At 38.8% G+C, this 20,671-nt stretch overlaps 2 protein-coding genes and 1 non-coding gene across 12 annotated transcripts in view; 2 read left to right on the top strand and 1 right to left on the bottom strand.

The window, feature by feature from the left end:
* Positions 1-7,289, top strand: part of FBXL2 (F-box and leucine rich repeat protein 2) — a 128,514-nt gene extending 121,225 nt beyond the window's left edge. For both annotated transcript variants that reach the window (XR_006696243.3, XR_012430613.1), the window contains exon 16: positions 7,048-7,289. The gene's annotated coding sequence lies outside the window, so the exon portion shown is untranslated. The remainder of the gene's footprint in view (positions 1-7,047) is intronic.
* The window catches only part of UBP1 (upstream binding protein 1), a 54,241-nt gene that overhangs the window by 8,069 nt on the left and 25,501 nt on the right, over positions 1-20,671 (bottom strand). For 2 of the 9 annotated variants that reach the window (XR_012430607.1, XR_012430609.1), the window contains 9 exons: positions 16,833-16,938; positions 15,694-15,800; positions 13,552-13,704; positions 13,340-13,450; positions 6,623-6,726; positions 4,515-4,569; positions 3,736-3,829; positions 624-714; positions 324-457 (listed from right to left, as the gene is read on the bottom strand). Coding sequence is in view for 4 of the 9 variants with exons in the window: in XM_015444993.3 (XP_015300479.2) it covers positions 624-714; positions 3,736-3,829; positions 4,515-4,569; positions 6,623-6,726; positions 12,794-12,901; positions 13,340-13,450; positions 13,552-13,704; positions 15,694-15,800; positions 16,833-16,938 (929 nt within the window). In the remaining 5 variants the exon portion in view is untranslated. Of the gene's footprint in view, positions 1-23; positions 96-323; positions 458-623; positions 715-3,735; positions 3,830-4,514; positions 4,570-6,622; positions 6,727-12,793; positions 12,902-13,339; positions 13,451-13,551; positions 13,705-15,693; positions 15,801-16,832; positions 16,939-20,671 lie in introns of all 9 variants that reach the window. The other 7 variants (XM_015444993.3, XM_005545525.4, XM_065539800.1 and 4 more) reach the window with 5 other exon arrangements.
* LOC123572035 (U7 small nuclear RNA) lies at positions 18,028-18,088 on the top strand. The gene has a single exon (XR_006696380.1). It is a non-coding gene; the product is annotated as a U7 small nuclear RNA (small nuclear RNA).

Here is a 20,671-nt window from a genome sequence, read left to right as displayed (position 1 = left end):
ATAAAAATATAAAAACCACACACCTCACACCAACTATCACAGGTGGTCTAATATGATGATCCAGACTCTAAACCATTGAGATGGTCTGTCAGATGCTGGTAAATTTAAGTTTCAAGATTAAGTCAGCAAATTAAAAATCAGTAAGATTCAATTTTAATGGAATTCTCACACCACAAGTATAGAAAGAGCAATGATAGTAAATGGTTCTTACAAGCCAGCACAATTTACAGTTTCTGTCATTTTAATTCACAATTAGTTTACATTTTTAATAACTGTTTAGTAATAGTCATGACCTTGAAAACCATAGATTCTGTATAGCTCACCTAAATTAGAAGTTTTGTTTTCTTGGCAACAAACCCAGTCGTCTTCAAGAAATCAGTACTGCCCATGTGCATTTCTACCAGTCTTACAGTCTACCTCTGCCCTCATCAGTGCCTGCATCATATCTGGGCCTGCCCTGAAGGTGTACACAAAACAGTCTTCTTGTGAGCACAATGCTGCCAATGCTCGATGGCGCACACAGGCACACACGCCAACCTAGCGTGGAAACACATTCTGCCCAAATTCCCCACGCGAAGAAAGGTACATTCTTATTTCAAGCAAAACAGTTCACAGTATTTTACCTTGACTTCAGTGAATTATAGAGCCGAATTCCATCGGCTGCACCACAAATTTGAACTAAATCCTCCTTTGTCAGTTTTAATAAGTCGGCACCTAGAAAAGAGCAAAAATATTTTTCTCAAATGGAAAAAGAACAGAACTGCTTTACAGGCATCTGTCTTCATGCAGTCCAATGTCCTTCAAAATAATGATAGATATCCTGAATATACACATATACATGAACAATACAAAAAGACAGACACCTGTCCTTCAGAGCCAAGGAAAATGCTGGCTTTTCCATGTCCTGTATCAAGAAGGAGCTTAGAAGTCCAGAGGCCGATGAATCAAATCAATGAGTGTCGGGCCTAAAGAACTCTTCCCAATACAAGATTTCACTCATCTACCTTATTTAGTGACTGGGTTGTGGCTACGTGAAGAAACATGATTCTGACCCAGCCCCTAGAAACAAACCCTGAGATCACCCAGGCCGATCAATCTTTAATTTCACAAAAAAGGAAATGGAAGTCCAGAGTTTGTGGGACTTGCCTAAAGTCTGTAAGAGTTGGTAGCCGAACTAGGACTGGGCCTCTTTATACTGAAACGTGCAATGTAAAGTCAAACATTCTATAACATAAACAACTGTCACAGCAGCCTTTTAACAGAAGAATGGCAGAGAATCACACATTATACCCTAAGATTTCCCCCAAGCACATCCTACTTACAACATCATTTACAAGTGTAAATGTCTCTCTATACAGGTTTCCTATAGCACCACCTAGAGAAGCAGTGTTTGACACTTTTAAAAATTCTATCTAAACACTTCCTTCGCTTACTATAGAAGAAAAAAAACTTACACATAAGTATATGGAAGCCATACCTGAGTACATAGACACCATGAACTACTACTCAGTATTTCAAGCATAAATGATACAGCATCTAGGATTTGCTCTGAAATACAACAGAGGGCAGGACAGGAAATAATGGAGAGCAAAACTGACCAAATGCTGGTAGTTTTTGAAGCTAGGAGATGGCTGCATGGGAGTTAATCATATTCTCTCTACTTTTTAATGTCTGAATTTATCCATAATCTTTTGTTTTATTCTCTAACAGCTAGGATACAGTTTATTGGGGGAATTAAGATGCACTTTGGGATGAAGGCTTGATTTCCATATGATAAATAGCCACTTACATATGTAAGAAGATAATGAAGTCATCTTTCTATTTTTTAAAGGCTCAAATGCGAAAGCCTACTAAATTTCTAGTCTGTAAAACAAGATCAGAGAAGCATATCTCCCATGAGACAAGAGCATTATTAGAGTCATTTTATAGAGTCAGGTAGGCAGAGAGGCTCTCTTTCATCTCTCCACTGGGGCTTACTACATGCACCTCACAGTTGTGACCAGAGAGTACTGTGTATGTGTGTGCACACCCTTAACCCATACGGAGAACTGGACAGGTAACTGCATGTACAACCCATCCTGAAATGTGAATGCCCACAAGGATCACAGCAAGAAGACTCACTGCCCTCCTCACCGTGCTACTGTCAGTGCTCTGACTCAAGAGATGTGCCAAGAGCGTACCATGGCTAGCTCCTCACCCACTTTCTTGGAAGAAGCCCCCAGGAAAAGGAAAAGGCAGAAGGCCGCACCATGTGATCACTGCTTACAGCGAAAAGGGCTTAAAACTCACCAGATAGAAACATGGATCTGCCTGATATAACAGGAGTAACGTGGGGCCTCCCTCAGTTCCAAACGTCGGCGCTTTTTCTATGTGCTATGCTTTTCATCTGCCTTCCATACAACAGTGCAAGACAAACCCCAGCTCCCCCACCCTGAAATTTTACAATTTTTAGTTTTTCACACATAAAAGGCTTTACTTAATCATATAAAAATGTAGTCCCCAGCTAGCAAATGACTTCCACTTGGAACTTTAATTTTAAAGAGACAAAGAACTACACGGGAATACCTACTCATTGCACAAACATTACAATACGTGGCATAGTAAGAAACCATGTTCTTTGCAAAATCAAGCTTTTCTTCAGGCTGAGTGTGTGCACACACAAGTTCTGTCCTCTTAAAGGGATTCACAAAGTTGTGTTTTAATGGCCCTACTGCACTGCAGGTGAAGGAAAGCTACCTACCACTTTACTGTGATCCAGCACTTCTCAGCATGTTTGGCCAGGACATGTTACTAGGTGGTCACGTTGGAAAAGACTCCTAGAGCCAAATATATCTGGGAAATGCTACCTCTGCCCCACCTGGCAGTATCTATTACTGTCCCTCTAAACAGGTTTCCTGTAGCACTACCTGGAGAAGCAGTGCTTGATAGCTTTTAAAATTCCTTCTTAACATTTGCTTAGCTTACTGTGCAAGAAAAAAAAAACTTACACATAAGTATATAAAAACGATAACTGAGTACATTCAGACTATGAAACACTACTTAGCAATAAAAAGGATTAAACTACTGATACACACAACAACTTAGGTGGCCATTATGCTACTGAAAAAAAGCCAATCTCAAAAGGTTATGTACTATATGATTGCATTTATATAACATTTCTCAAAATGACAAAATTATAGAGACAGAATATAAAGTGGTTGCCAAGGATTAGGGATGGTAGGGAAAGGGTGTCGGTGTGATTCTAAAGGGGTAGCAGGAGGGAGATCCTTGCAGTGATGGCATAATTCTGTATCTTAACTGTGGTGGTGGTTACAAAAATCTATACCATAACATACATTGTGCCAATGGCAATTTCCTGGTTTTGCTACTGTACTATAATTATGTGAGAAATGGAGTGAAGAGTACACCAAAACATCACTGTACTAGCTCTGTAACTTACTGTAAAACAAAAATCATTTCAAAATAAAGTGAAAAAAATCATGTAAATCTATATACACGTACACACAAATGAGGGCACATAAGTCTGGTAAAACTGTTGACTGAACCAATGTCAACTGCCTGGCTTTAATAGCATATAATAAAAATACGAGATATTCCTATTGGGGGATAGATATAAAGAACTTTTCTGTGCATTTTTCTTTGCAACTTCAAAATTTTAAAAATATAAAGTTAATAAAAGCACAGAAACAAAAACAAAACATTCTCATGCACAGATACACACACACATACACATACCTGAAAAATTAGAGAACAGTCTTGTGTAGGAAGAGAATCTGTTTTTGAGCAGCCATTGTTGCGTCTCCTGGATCGTAGCTGAAGGCTGAATTTGCTATTAACAATGAAAATGAACATAAATAAAAGGAACCATTCAAACTGAGAACACTTAAACAATTGACACAGAAAGCCTCAGAGTTTGAAGTAAAATACACCCAAAAAGAGCATGAGTCTGACTCCAACAATCCAAATAATGACGCAGGCCCTTGTCAGAAACTTAAACATGATACACAATGGGATGCTATTCAGCCATAAAAAAAAGAGAAAAATCATGCAGCTGCTAATGAAATCATCTTTTGCAGCAACATGGACAACATGAACACTTCATTGTCTTAAGTGAAATAAGCCAGGCACAGACAGACTTATATTCTCACTTATAAGTGAGCTAAAAAATTTGAACACATGAAGGTAGAGGTAAGATAGTGGAAAAATAGGTAACAGAAACTGGGAAGAATGGGTGAGGGATAAGAGACAGGATGAGAAGAACTGGATTAAAGGGTACAAACAAACATACAATAAAATAGAAGAGTAAATTCAATATTTGATAGTAGAGTAGGATGACTATACCTAAAAAAAATGTACTGAGGTGATGGACACCCTAAATATCCTGACTTGATTACCACACATTATATACATGTGACAAAACTTCTCACCTACTCCATAAATTTGCACAAAAAACCAAAACTTTAAAATGTAGGACCCTGAAAGCATCAGATAGTTTTTAGTAGAAAGATACTTACTTCACCAGAGGCCTGTGAAGCTCCATCTCCCTGATGATTTGGGGAAGAAGAATTGCTGGGGAGAAAGGAGAAAGCAGGAAATTATGATTTTTGTAATGCATATATGTTTTAATCAAGGCATTAAAAGCTGTTTATGCAAATTTCAAGTAAGGCAACAGTGGGAGAGAGCTATGAAAGTTTGCAACAAAAATGCAAGCACAACAGCTTAGGGTGTGGATATGACGACGAAATAAGACACAGAAGACTGTGTCTTAATTTGTGCCTTCTTCATCTGTTCTAGTAAGAAATTCAAGTTTTGTGAAACAAAAAGGCTTCCCCAACTATCTTCGGGGATGCCAAGGAAAATGAAGGATACACATTAATTTTTTTTGAGACAGAGTCTCGCTTTGTCGCCCAGGCTAGAGTGCAGTGGCGGGATCTCAGCTCACTGCAAGCTCCGCCTCTCAGGTTCACGCCATTCTCCTGCCTCAGCGTCCCGAGTAGCTGGGACTACAGGCGCCCGCCACCACGCCCGGCTAATTTTTTTGTATTTTTAGTAGAGACGGGGTTTTGCTGTGTTAACCAGGATGGTCTTGATCTCCTGACCTTGTGATCCACCCGCCTTGGCCTCCCAAAGTGCTGGGATTACAGGCGTGAGCCACCACGCCCGGCCTACACATTAATTTTTTAAAGTTAGGGGGAAAAAATACGAAACATCAAATTAGATAAACAGTTGAAAATAATTGCAAAAAAAAAAAAAAAAAAAAAGAGCTACAAGAAATAGTATAATGATCCTAAGCAAAAATATAAAATTATACTCCTTTAAGTAATACATATATCCAAGATTGATGAGGGTGAATTTCAAGAGAACAAAAGAAATTAACCTGTACCACTATCCTTGTGCTTCTAAGTAAAATGAAATGAAAACTCCACAGGGAATAGGGCTACCTTCTGGCTCTTGAGCACCAACTCCTTTCTTAGCCCCCGTGCCTCAATTGCTTAGGTTTATTATCTTGATTACTTATATCCTTTCTACCCATAAGAACTTAAGCTCCTTCATACGGGGGTCTGTCTGTTTGGTCACTAATGTATCGGAATACTTAGAACAGTGCTGGGAACACAGTGAGTTCTCCAGCCTACTAGTGAGTACATAAACTTACAGCTCACCTTTAAAGCCATAATCATTTTCTAAGATTATTCAGACTGGACTGACGAGGAAACTATTCTAAGCCCTCAGAAATAGTAACCTACTGGTCCTCTGGTCACTCCTCTAAGTTGCTGAGTCCAAGCGTATTTTTCTACTCTTAAAGCATAATAGCCTACATGACACTAAGCTGCCTTCTCAGTTTATCCATCTCCTCAGAGGGAGAGCACATTTTTGCTTGCTTTCTCATCAGACCTTGTCAGCATGACCTGAGAACCTTTTCCTTTGTGGTCTTAGCTTTCATAATTTTCCTCCCCAACAAGAAACTTCCTAAAAAATAGGGAACTTCTGATGTGAACTATTCTGCATCAGTTCTGCAGCAAAGCCCTGGAATGGAAAGCCTCCATGGGGTACCACTGCACCTTCAAGATGCCCAAATGCAGTCTCCTGCTCCCACCCCAAGCTCACTCTAAACTCTTGCCAGTCAAGGCTGGATAACAGAATAAAGAGTCCACCATTTCCATTTCTAAAACCACAGCAAATCTGTAGAAACAGAAAGGTCTTCCCTTAAAGATTCAATTAAAAAAATAGTGTATCTATTGGGAGAGAAAAGAAATACTGCAGAAAATAACCCATTTGATATAAGCATTATAGACAAGAGAATGAACTTAGTAACAAACTGACTTTGTCATTCTCTCTTTACCTATAGACACTATTAATGTTGTCTTTAATCTCACAAAGAATGTATCTTGGCTATATCTTGAAAATGGCCCCTTGTCTACAATTACCATAGTTGTGACTATGTAAGGCACAAGGGGCTTGGAGTAAAAAAGGCTGGTAGGCGAAGAAAAGACAATGATTGTCCTCTGCCACTGAGATACAGGCTATTTCCCCTTACTATTTCCTTCAGGTACAATATAAACAAAAGGCTGCTGTACATGGAGAGATGGGGAAATGAAGGCACATGATTACGCAAACCAGATACCTGTCTGGGACACTGCAAGTGCTCTGCTGTGGGGAGGTGAAAGTGGGCGCTGGGGAAGGGCTGTTATTCACATAGGCTGTGGGGGCATCGGGCCACGGAGAACACTAAGGACAGAAACAGAAATAAATTAATGATATGCTTTTAAAATATGTGGAAGAAATATTTTTGTAATTCACTCACTAGCCAAATGCAAGATTATAAAATGCGAGACAGCTGACATTTATCAAGCAACCTCACAGACACATGTCAAATTTACTTCTGTGTGGCAAAGAAAAGTTTTACCTGCTGTGTGCGTCTAGACACTGATTAAAGACCTAAAGTGATGACAGCAGCAAAAATTTATAAAGGCATTTAAAATATATGCTTAAGTATAATTTGCTTTCAAGAGCTTTCTCCTCCCTCTTTACCAGTATCCTCTTTATCAGTTTCCCAACAGGCACCTATCAAGATTTAAGAATGGCGAAGACAAGAAAGAATTTATAAGCAACATCTGACATCACATGGTGACCTGAAACATGGCTCTGACCTAACTAGTGCTCCTTTTGCCCTCTTCCCCAATGAGCAGCCTCACCAGTACCCATTTGCTTCTTTGATACCTCTAAAGAGTAATAATCCTCAAGACAGACCAGACAGGCCGAGTATCAAAATACATCAACTGTGTACAGTACTGCCTCTATCTCTCTCTCTCTCTCTCTCTGTTTTATATTTTCTGGAAGTGTTATGGTAAACTAGTATTTTTCAGCTCCAGGCAAAATTCTGACCAGAAACAGAACAAAGACACGGAGATACATGAACTATTACAATTAGGAGAGTTGAAAAAGTCAAAGTCAAAAGCATGCTAAGCATGCCAGGGTAATCTCAAATAGAAGTCTTCAAACTTGACATATAGACATCACATGATGTGATTTCACTGTACAGGTATTCTTTCTAAAAACCAATGGATCTGAGGACTCAGTTTCAAGGGTCCCCTTTCATAATCATCCTTCTCTCATTTTACACAAGAAAAGCATCACATCTAACCATAGCCTTGGGGTTTAAGACTTTCCCAGGCTGGACATGGTGACTCATACCCTTAATCCCAGCACTTTGGGAGGCCAAGGCAGCAGCCCAGGATAGCTCAGGATAGCTTGAGTTCAAGACCAGCTTGGGCAACATAGTGAGACCCTGTTTCTACCAAAAAATAAAAACAATAAAATAAACATGAGGCTGGGCGCAGTGGCTCACGTCTGTAATCCCAACACTCTGGGAGGCTGAAGCAGGTGGATCACAAGGTCAGGAGATTGAGACCATTCTGGCTAACACGGTGAAACCCCATCTCTACTGAAAATACAAAAACTTAGTTGGGCATAGTGGCGCACGCCTGTAATCCCAGCTACTCGGGAGGCTGAGGCAGGAGAATCGCTTGAACCTGGGAGGTGGAGGTTGCAGTGAGCCGAGAACATGCCATTGCACTCCCGCCTGGGTGACAGAGTGAGATTCCATCTCAAAAATAATAAAAAATAAATAAATAAATAAATAAATAAAATGAAGAAAGACTCTCTCAAAGCCAAGCTAAAGACACTAGGATTAAAAAAAAAAAAAAAAAAAAATAGCCAGGTGTGGTGGTGCACAACTGTAGTCACAGCTACTTGGGAGTCTGAGACAGGAGAATCACTTGAATCCGGGAAGGGGAGGCTGCAGTGAGCCATGACTGCACCACTGCACTCCCACTTGGGTAACACAGTGAGACCCCCATCTTGAAAAAAAGAAAAGTACATAACTCTAATGACTAAGTTTTTCTGTAAATAAGGTGATTTTCAGGCCAGGCGCGGTGGCTCAAGCCTGTAATCCCAGCACTTTGGGAGGCCGAGACGGGTGGATCACAAGGTCAGGAGATCGAGACCATCCTGGCTAATCTGGTGAAACCCCGTCTCTACTAAAAAATACAAAAAACTAGCCGGGCGAGGTGGCAGGTGCCTGTAGTCCCAGCTACTCCGGAGGCTGAGGCAGGAGAATGGCATAAACCCGGGAGGCGGAGCTTGCAGTGAGCTGAGATCTGGCCACTGCACTCCAGCCTGGGCGACAGAGCGAGACTCCCTCTCAAAAAAAAAAAAAAAAAAAAAAAGGTGATTTTCAACTATTTGCTATCAAAATAATTCAGGAGGACCTATTGTCAACTGACATATACTGAAATAATCTAGTAGATCACACAAAAATGTCCCTGGGATTTTTGACAGATGATTCAAAAGGACTTCCAGGACCTAAATGGCATTGCTGAAAGAAAAAACAAAATTTCTCATATCTATAAAATTCCAGAAGTTAATTCTACTCTGTCTCATCATTCAAGATGCACTTCCAATAATATTTCTATTTTTACATTTAATAAATTTTCATCAAAATCTGTAGGATTTGTTGTTTTGATAAATTGGTACTAATAAGTTTTAAATATCTTGACCGAGTTAAGACGCTATGGTCATAGCAAATTTTAAAAATTAAATTTCAATTTATGTAAATTTGTTGAAAGGTAATTTTTTTGGGGTGATCATTTAAAAATTTCAGTTTGGTCATCTGAAGCCTCAGGAAGAAAAAATGAAAATAAATAAGAAAAAAATTTCTAAAGATTTTCAGGCATAAAACTATGTCATATTAAGATAAAATTTAAAGGGAGTGAATTAGAAACATGAGACCAAGAAGGAAGAACAGAGTAAAATTTTGGATTTAATGAATTTTTTGAATGAACAATAGCAGTGGTCAAACTGCTATGGCATTTAGATTCCATAGGATGCACCTCAAGAGTAATGTTACAATTTTATCTTAAATTGTAAATACAAATCGCCACCATGCCAGAACATTGCTTCCTTTGCAGCTATTTAAATTTATGATGAAAAATTTTATGATGAAAACTTTCAGATGTCAATCTGGAAAGGTGCAAGTGTATCCTTTCTCAAAATTCTTTTGAGGCCAGGCATGATGGCTCATGCCTATAATCCCAGCACTTTCGGAGGCCAAGGTGGGAGTATCATTCTGAGGCCAGGAGTTGGAGATCAGCCTGAGGAACACAGCAACCTGTCTCAACAAAAATAAAATTTAAAAAGTACTCAGGCATGGTAGTGTGTGCCTGTAGGCCTAGCTACTCAGGAGGCTGAGATGGAAGCATCACTTGAGCTAAGGAGTTTGAGGCTGCAGTGAACTTTGATCACACTACTGCACTCCAGGCCCAGATGACTAGGCAAGACACTGTCTCTAAAAAAATTTTTAAATTATTTTGAGTAGGTAAGTGTCAAGACCACTGGTGTAATGGAGCTAAGAAACTGTGAAGCACAGTGAGGGCAGAAATTAAGTCTCACCAATGGTTACAGGGGCTTGAAACGCTTGTCTGACATCCATCAAAAGCAATGGATACATGGAAAATAATCTCAACTACCCAATTATTTATCCCCTTAAAAATAAGAAAAATGACTGCAGACTTATTAGTTCTATTACCAGTCAACTTTCAAAAAAGAAATCTAATTTAGCTGGAGAGCTTTGAATAAACTTATTGCATGGCATACCAACTTTGCTATAAAATACATTTTACACAACAATGCCCATTCTTTTAAAAGTACGGCCTTTTAAGCCAGGTGAGATGGCACACACACACCTGTGGTCCAACTACTCAGAGGTCTGAGGCAGGAAGACTGCTTGAGGAGTTGGAGGCCAGCCTTGGCAACACAGCAAAAGCCCATCTCAAAAAAAAAAAAAAAAAAAAAAACCCAAAACAAAAAACTAGACCCTTGTTTTTCTTTCCATCTTACAAAGTATCACCTCCTCAGTTTACACTGTTTGATAAACCCAAGACCCTGTGAGCTGACTAGCAAATCTAATCATGGGCATCACACACTGTTGCCTCACCTCTACTATCTGAAAGATTTTCCTGCTGCAACATCCCCTCCACACGTAAAATATAACACAGCATAACATGCACATATAAATAATGTAAACCATTTAATATTAAAAGTATCAAGTCTCTCTAAACTTTTGGTAATTATTGCCAGCCATCTGAAGAAATGAAGTCATCAAAAAGCTTCAAGTTAGCATGGCAGAGTAATGTAGAAACACCAAGTTTACCAAAACTCCATAAAATTTTGCTTTTAGGTATTTAGATTCTTCTAACATTCGAAAAGCAAGCAATGGTGCAGTGCCTATGCTCCTGAAGATAGTCTGTAATTCATAATGGCGCCAGCAATGCCTGGCCTGCGCTCATAGTTATGGTTTCAGTACACCATGAACACAGTCCCTCCCCAGGTAAAGAATGATCACCCATTTTAGGCTGTAGAAATTGGCAGTCATCATTTGAGCCAATCATATACAGCTCAGAGATGAAGACCAACAGACACACTAAGAGTTTTATTGTACAGCATCTCCTGGTAACCAGTAGTGACTATTCAGTGTGGGACCATTTCATTCGGCATCTTTTCGACTCTAACAGTAAATCTGGATATCCCTTTTTACTGAAAGCCAACTGTAACAAGACAAAAACTCTATGAAACGTTGGCCTTCCTTTGTAGAAATTTGAAGAAACATGAAATTCTGCAAACTTTCTTTTTTAAGGGATCAATCTATACCCTGCTTTTTTAAAAACAGGTTTTCAAAATGAGCTCTAACCACCCCTAGAAGCATCTGAACAAAATCAAATACAGCCAGGGCAGCAAGCAATACACGACGAAGATGTGAAATCCCAGGCCAGTGAACTGCTGACGTTTTGCATACTTCAGACTTGAGTTAAGAATCATTAAGAATTTACCAATAGTTTTCCCATCTTCAGATTACATCTGGGCTATAATGAATTTCTTTTATTTAGGATTTACCAGAACCCACTTCTTTACTAGTTAAATGGTTTATAACAGGAGAGGAAAAGTGAGTTACCAGAATCCCCCCGCACAAAGAAGTTTACTAAGAACCATTGGTGGGTCTTCAGCTGGGAAATCAGAAAAGGATAAAAACAAAATTGCTGTGGTGGGTGTTTTAGGAAAGAATATACAGCTGTTTTAACAATCTTTGATTCGATTTTTTTTTTAAAAAAAAAGCCCAGTTAAAGAAAATGTAATGTGCGCTTCCAGTGGCACTAGGATGAGTACAATTTCAATTTCATTGCATAGAGAAGCACTAAAACATTTTTATTCAATACTATAATTGGAAATGAGTTTCTTGTGATAGTGCTTGTGACAGTAACATTCAAAGTCTACATTTAACCACAGTAATTGTGATATGTGTAAGAGTGAAAAATCCTCTGGCACTTTAATAGTGCAAAGACTGCAACAGTGAATACAGCAGTCATGAATACATATGATGACAATTATTTTAAATGATTCTTTAATGTTCTGTGTTTACATTTACTGAAGGTATGTAGCTGATCTAAGTTTGCAAAGCAGGATCATCCTTTGTGGACTAATAGATGAAGAGTCATGTCATAAAATAAAGATTTGCTATACTTAACCGGACAAACCACATATTCAACCAGATGACCCTGACTGCATATTGAGGGGGACCCAGGTCTAAGTGTAGCAAGGTACACTACTTTGGCCCGAAGCATTAATTCGCAATGCAAGTGCCAAGAAGAAACATGAATCCCATCAGTTTTTTTCTTCTACCAGTGCTGCCAAACAGGCTTTTAGAAGCATAGACAGACACACATTTTTATGCTACATGCAGAAAAATGTGACAAAGAACTGCACGTGTTAATGTCAAGCTTGCTGCCATCATCTAACTGTCCACGAAATTTTCTTATCAAGTATACATATGAGAAAGCAAGACCCTTTTCAGTTACACAAAAATAATAGCTAATTTACTAAAGAAAGTATTTTCAATTAATTTCAGTGCTCTTGAAGGAGGTATGTGTGTGGAGGAGAGAGAGGGAGGGAAGGAGGAAGGGAAGGAGTCAGGGAGGGAATACATATCTCTGAGTGTCTTTTTTTCCCTCCAAAACCACCCAATATGGTCAACATTGTTTTTTGCTTTGTTTTAAAGTGTTAGATTTAGGAAATTTTCCTCAGTGAGGAACAAACAGAAGCAGGAAGTCTAAACAAAAGCAAATTAAATCAAGACATGGACATCAAAAACAATTTTGGCTTTACTTTGCGGTGGAAGTTGGTCCTATATCTAACACTGCACAAGGTTTCTTGCACAATGAAAAGAGAAGCAGAAGTCCCTTACACTGCCTCGCTTTGCCAGAGAATCACCGTAGTCTGCTGGCAAAGTCCGCTTGCTGGACTTTTTCTGCTCATGTTCAACTGCATCTTCAATTATAGGCTCAAGCCTCATCTGGACAAACACCAAAGATTGGGATCAATGTCTTTTCATTATACAAAGAAAGATCTAACACCCTGTTTCATGTCTCTTCAGTCCAATTAAACAAATGTATGACTAACAGGATTCAAAGTTAAAGAAAATGCAAAACCCCAGCAGTGACAAAAATTGGACTTTCTAGGCCCCAACTTAAGTCTCTTGCCAACTTCAAAGTTTTTAAGGTCTGTTTCTAAGACCTCATTGGGATTTCAGCATCTTCATTTAAGATCCCACCCAGGAAACAGTCTAACAAAATCCCCAAATTTAAATATTTTCCCCACAAATTTCACAAACAATAACGTGTCAAACTGCCACCCAATCTTCCCCAACCCTTTTGTAGCAAAACTCATCTTGGAAATAGACTAATATGCAACCTTTGCTTCTCTTCCAAAACCAAATGCTGCACTACATTACCTCTGTGAGGATTGTGGTATCATAGGACGGCTGATACTTTTCTTTTTCATGAGCTGTTCTCTTCTCCATCTTCTCTCGGTCAGTTTTTTGTTTCCTGTCTGCACCTTTAGGCTTAAAAACAAAGTATACTATTTCATCCATCAGGTTGCAGACACACAGCTTTATAGGCAAAACTGAGCCTTAATTACGGAAAACCGGGTTCTCTCTCTTACCTTAAAAACTTTGATTTGGCAGCTAGCTGAGTGTAGATGATCTGTGTATTCCCCGTTTTCGTTCTGCTTAAATGTGTCAACCTGGATCCTAAAGGGCACTCCCTTTTCACCTCCGTGCTTCCGTGGAGTAAATTCTGTGCTGATGCAGTGTACCTATAAAACGATTCAGGCTGAAATGGATTCAAAGACCTACCACTGGTTATTTTTCTATTTTGTTCCCTCTTGAGTGACCTGACACCACTATAAATTCAAGATCCTTTAAAATGAACTCATCACACATACTAGCCAAATTATCTATGAACCTCTCTAATTGTTTTTAAGATATGGCTTCCCTCTCACAAATCCAGCTGAGCCTCTCCAGACTTTCTGAGCTCTTGCCCATCACAATGCCTCTCCTCTAATGCAGGACTTGGCTCCAATCAGGGGTACAACACTACAGTAGCTTCCTATGTATACTGCCCACCTCCACCTGGGACTGTCTGCTAATCTCAGACCCAGGGTCCTAAACCCTGTTCAATCCACAGCAATCTTCACCTCATCATTTAGAGCTTCTGTTGTTTGTCCTCTACTGCCATTAGCCCTGCTCTACCCAGCCAACTATCTTACTGCCGTTCCTACAGACACTAATTTGTGATACTTTGCCTGGGGAAATTTCATAGTCCAGAAAGCCCACTACCCATACTATTCTGTATCCATCTAAACTCTCTGGTCAACTCTTCAAAGACTATTCAGGATCCAGAGGGCAATACTCATCCTTCTACCACTCCTGCCCTGTCTCCTAATACCCACCTGGATGACATCCTTAGGGTTTCACACAGAGTTAACAGCAAGACCTTGGTCATTTCTGACTGCTACACATCCCCTCTTCTAATGACTCACTATTAAAACTGATCTCTGCAATATGACAATACAACCTGAGATGTAAAGCCAGGTCTTGTATCAGTCTGATTTACTACATAACTAGTTGCCTTATAGACAAACACCAACAGTATGAGTTTATATCAATATTTGGCTGATATAAACCATGCCCCCAGTGATTTAACTGATGGAGAATAATATTGGTAGAATACCAAAAGGCAAAATACAAGTTATTTTTACAGTTCATGCAAAGCATAGCTTGTGTAGGCTGGTCAGCCAGTAAGTGGTTTTCCTATTGTATATATTACCTACCTGGTAGTTTAAATTTCACCACATACAAATTTGAACATTCTGGGTATTAGAATTACTATTTTTTTAAAATATAGAATAATGATATTATAGTTACTTTTAAAAAATCATCTCTTAGAGACATGATATTTATGGATGAAATAGTATGTCTGAAACTTGCTTTAAAGTACTCTAACAGGCTGGGCACGGTGGCTCACACCTGTAATCCCAGCACTTTAGGAGGACAAGGCAGGCGGATCACTTGAGGTCAGGAGCTCAAGACCAGTCTGGCCAACATGGTGAAACCCCCATCTCTACTAAAAATACAAAAATCAGTCAGGCATTGTGGTGCACACCTGTAATCCCAGCTACTCGGTAGGCTGAGAGATAAGAATCGCTTGAATCTGGGAGGCAGAGATTGCAGTGAGCCAAGATCAAGCCACTGTATTCCAGCCTGGATGACAGAATGAGACTCCATCTCAAAAAACAAACAAACAAACAAAAAAAACAGTGCTCCAACAATAAAAGGGGGAAGAAACTACAAAAAACTGCTAAAGCCAGGTGACAGTTACATGGACAATTAATCATCATTATTATCCTATTTGTAGAGGTTTGAATTTTTCAGTATTAGAATGTTTTTAAAATAATGCTTGAAGGAATTTTAAAACCTCAATCTTTTTTCAATTGTATCCTCTTAAATGGCAACTTTTGTTCAAGAGAAACACATCTCATGAAAAACAGACATTTTCATTATTGGGACTACTAGTGGTAAAAATAACATTTGAATAATGCTTTCCATATCATAGAATGTCTTCATATATGTTAGTTTAAAATAGGATGAACTTACTAGATTAAACCTAACTATCTATATAGAAAGACACTACAACATAGTTTACAAATAGGCATTTCAAGGAAATGATACTGTATAAAAAATTCAATCCTGCCATGACCTAAACAACTAGGTTAGTATGCTTCTAATAATGTAAAAATCCAAACCTGAATGAAAGCAGAGGTGCGTTTTGCTGGGTCCCACAGAAATTCAACCGCATTTAACTGGCTTGGATTTGTCCTTGTGTCAATTATTCCCACAGACATTGGAATATCTATGTTTTAAAAAGAAGTTACATAAAAACTCATCCACTTTAAATAACTTAAAAACTTACAACCTATTATATTCTAATGAAATAATTGTAACTGCTTTGAACTCTGTCCTTCAATGGTCTCCATGATCAACTTCCTCAACATGGAAACCTACCCTAAACAAGTATCATAGTTTCCCCTACCATGGTTTGTATTTCATTTTTTTAAGAATATGATAAGGCTGAGCGCGATGGCTCACGCCTGTAATCCCAGCACTTTGGGAGGCCAAGGCAGGTGGATTACCTGAGCTCAGGAGTTTGATATCAGCCTGGCCAACATGGTGAAACCCCATCTCTACTAAAAATACAAAAATTAGCCGGATGCAGTGGCACATGCCTGTAGTCCCAGCTACTCAAAAGGCTGAGGCACAAGAATCGCTTGAACCCAGGAGATGGAGGTTGCAGTGAGTCAAGATCATGCCACTGCACTCCAGCCTGGGTGACAGAGCAAAACTCCATCTCAAAAAAAAAAAAGAAAAGATGGTACCAGTTTACAATTAAATGGTTTCAAAATCGTAGAATTCCAGGTTCACATTAGTTTAGCACCAAAAAGTTACTTGACTCTTTAACTATACAACAACTCTCTCGGTTCTTTATAATACAAGGATGGGAAAAAAATAAAAAAAAAATGTATACATGCATACATATATATATGTGTGTGTATGTATATATGGAAAACAACTCTAAAGACACAAGATCCTAGCCAGGCATGGTGGCACATGCCTGCAATCCCAGCTACTCAGGAGGCTAAGGCAGGAAAATCACTTGAAGATGGGAGGTGGAGGCTGCAGTGAGCCAAGATCGTGCCACTGCACTTCATCCTGGGTGAGAGAGCAAGGCTCTGTCTCAAAAAAAAAAAAAAAAAAAGACAAGACATAAAATCCACAAACACCAAAACTTTCCCCACACAAGTAATTCATGATGCCCACATAACACATTACTGGGCATAGCTAAACAATGCCCTCATCTCCATGGTCTTTTGATCACTGCCTGTACCTAAATCAAGAAGTCTGTCTCCTGGGCGATTCCACTTCCATCCTTCAAGTTGCTGATGCTCTGTGTATTGTAGCCGTCTGTCATGGAATACAACCCTTATGATGCTCTGTGGAATAAGTGGGGAAAATGAGTACTTTTAAACTGCTCCAGCTAAAATGCAGGACCATTTCTACTTCTTATGTGTTAACCCATAGCAGTAGAACATACACAACCAGATTCTGTTTTAAACATTCCATAAGTGAACTCTTTTGCCCTTGGATACCTGGATTACGGTACAATTACTTGGTGCAAAGAATTATAACTCAGAAATTAAAATTATAAATAAAATGGTAACTTACGTATTGATTTGATAAAATAATTTGTTATTACAATTCAAAATTAAGGTTCTTCCCACTAAAATTAATGAGCAAGAATTATATTCCTATAAAGAAAATACCAGATGCATACAGGAGTTATTAAAAATGAAAAGACAGAGACAGAGAAACCCAGGCACAATGGTAAAACTTTGTTAATTTAAAATAAGAGTTAACAATTGAGTTTTTTTGGCTGGGTGTGGTGGCTCATGCCTGTAATCCCAACACTTTGGGAGACCGAGGAGGGCAGATCAGGAGGTCAGGAGATCGAGACCATCCTGGCTAACATGGTAAAACCTTGTCTCTACTAAAAACATAAAAAATTAGCCGGGCATGGTGGTGGGCACCTGTAGTCCCAGTAGCCAATTAAAAGTAGCAATTTTTTTCTTTGAGATAGTTTAAAAAAGAGGCCAATGTGGGGGAAATTTATAGGGCTCAGTGGCTGCTTTATTCCATGCCCATCTTCCTCACCTGCACCCACACCTGCAGGGCCTGCCCAACCCATTACCCAGCACCCACTTCACACCTGACCACAGCAAAGCTCTCATAGTGATGGTGCATAGGCTAGTGGTGGCCCCTAAGACACCAGTGCCAGCGGTTCACATTTGCTAGCCAGCTTGTCTCCAGACAAAAGTACAGCACAGAAAATATCACAATTCTAATTTTTCCATATTCGGTGAGAACCATACTAAATACACATACTCAGATGAAAACAGTATGAGAATACAGATATTAGACTTCAGAGCTTTACTAAGCCCCATTCTAGGTCAGACTAAAATACTAAAGCAGATAAAAGGAGGATCAAAGTTAGGAAATTACAAGATATGTAAGAAAAATTCTAGCATTGTATAGCTCTTTTAGAATTTGTCTAGCAGGTTTTCCAGTTTCTACCAGAAAACCCTACCCAAAAAAGAATGGAAAGGAAAAAAGGAAGGAAAGAAAAGGAAGGGAGGAAGGGAGAGAAAAAGAGAGGAGAAGGGAGGGAGAGAGGAAAGGAACTTCTTAAATGAAACAGGGAGAAAAATCTCATTATCTGAAAGTTCTCCCTAAAAGGAGATTGACTACATTTTCAGAACTAGCAACATGTGATGGGGCCCTAACAATAAGACTGAAAGAAAAAAACAGAACAAAAAAAGACGAAAACAGAACAATCAGAGAAAGCACATTGCTAAATATGTTCAGCACATTCAAGAAGTTCCAAAGCACCTCTGCAAACCTATCACTTGATCCCTAAGGTTCCCCCCAAGATTTAAGTAGCATAGTCGAAGATCCTAGGGCCAGTAAATAAAACTCTAGAAGTTTGAAGCATATTTTAGGGACTCTCTAGCTAAAAAAAGGATGTGATTTCCAAGAAATTCATCCTGCAGTCTTTGGTAGCAGCAGACAGTAGCTCTTAATCCCAGACAAGCTTACAGAATATAACTGAATGCCTGGCACATCCACCAAAAATCATGCAGCTGGCTTATCAAAGATGAAGCCAATGTAAAGTGCTTTAAAAATTAACTCTTTTCAATCAGTGAGCTCAATATTTAGATACTGATGCCTTCAGAATAAGTGGAATATACTTGTCTAGTATACTAACACTTAACTAGTGTTGTGTCAGCGAAACATTTATTGTGCATTTATAAGTTAATGGTTTTGTTACTAACAGTAGTTCATTATGTCATAATGAGGTATCACTTTTCCCTTTATTTACTTGCACTAATTTTATGTATTAAATGTTTTTACATGTTTTAATTTGCAAGTAAATACAAGGAAGTTGAACTTAAAAGCAGTTATACAACTTAACCCTGCTATTCCAAGTTAATCTGACAGGTATTTCAACCAGCTTGCCAAAATATTTTAAGCATTAGGTATCACCTATCAGAGTAATTATTCCTAAATCCTACCACCTATTCAGGGAACTGCCCTGGAAAGCCAGCCTGTCTCCACTGATAAATGACAAAGACAATTGTTTCAGAATTGATTTTCTTCAATGCCTTGATGGACACTGAATTTTGGCATTTGGTCTGGATGTCAAAGTTTGTTATATTTTCCTCAGAACACTGAATGGTCATGAATGAGGAACTGAGTTAAAATTACGAATTAGTAAATTCTATAATCCAGCATACACAAAAAAAGCACAAGGGGGAATAGATGAAACAAGACTGGTAAATTGTGGAGCATGTTGAAGTTGGCAGGAGAACTTATAAGAACTCATGATATATACCAGATATATTTATTATATACCACCATATGATAGATATATGCGGATTCATTATACCATTTTCTTTACTTCTGGGTATGTTCAAATTTTACCATAATAAAATATTTTAAAAATTGTTCTAACATTTTTGGATCCAGTTTTAAAGACCTCAATATAGGGCCCATCAAATCCTACTAAATTTTATTATGGAGTTTACAATTAAAACAACTTTCCAACTCTTTTACACTGATACATTTAAACAAACAAAAAAACCCCAGCATCTTACATGTGATGAGGCCCTAACAATAAGACAAAAAGAAAAAAAAAAAAAAAACCACACAGAACAAAGAAAGACAAAAACAGAACAATCAGAGAAAGCACACTGCTGAATATGTTCTGCACATTCAAGAAGTTCCAAAGCACCTTTGGTAACCTATCATTTGATCCCCAAGTAACCTTCCAGGTGCCCTCCAGGTACTGGGCAGCTGGCTTTCCCAGACATGCCACATTAGTTAACACACCAAATTTAGATTGCCTGAATCCAATTCCCACCACAAGGCTGCCCTTCCCATGTTTACCCACCAAAAAGGCAGATCCACAGAGGGCAGTGTCTTTCCAATAGGATGCCCCTCCACACTGAGGGCCCAGCAGCACCTGGGCCCTGACATGCCACTCTGTGGGGAGATGGAAGGATCAAGAGAACTTGTCTCTTGCTAACACATAGTCACATGAGGTTTCACCTTTCCCCAATTAAGATTCTTTCATTAACCCTGCCCTGTAATGCTATGGAATTTATAACTAGCCATGATGTATGATGGATACAGGCGAGGAGGGGCTGGGGGCAGGGATGGTTCTGAAGATATATCCTAAAAGAACAGGTTAGCTGGAAAACAGCTATGCCTCCTACATCTAGGATGACTGACATCTTAATTCAGATACATGGGTAGGGTGAACAGAGATTGCAATTTTTTAAATGAAATTTTACAAGGTAAAGGATTTTTTAAAGTTTTATGCCAACACTGACATTCTTCCCCATATTATCTTTTACTTTTAGAGAGGCTTATAGTTTTTTGTTGTGGTGGTGAGTTTTTTACCCCATAACTGCAACTAACTTTTCTATTGTTCCTTGATTTCCAAGGGTCTTTCACAATTACTCTACCCAATAATGGCTATAATTCCCATTTTACAGGTGAATAAACAAATATAGCTCAAAAAGTTAAAAAGTTGTAATACAACAATTATTGAAGTGAAATTAATTTTTTTAAAACAAAAACTCATTCAATCACAGCAATATCCATTTG

The sequence above is a fragment of the Macaca fascicularis genome, chromosome 2 (assembly GCF_037993035.2).
Source record: "Macaca fascicularis isolate 582-1 chromosome 2, T2T-MFA8v1.1".
NCBI classification, from domain to species: domain Eukaryota; kingdom Metazoa; phylum Chordata; class Mammalia; order Primates; family Cercopithecidae; genus Macaca; species Macaca fascicularis.
The sequence above is the reverse complement of the archived record's forward strand: the minus strand, read 5'-3'. Positions and strand labels throughout refer to the sequence as shown.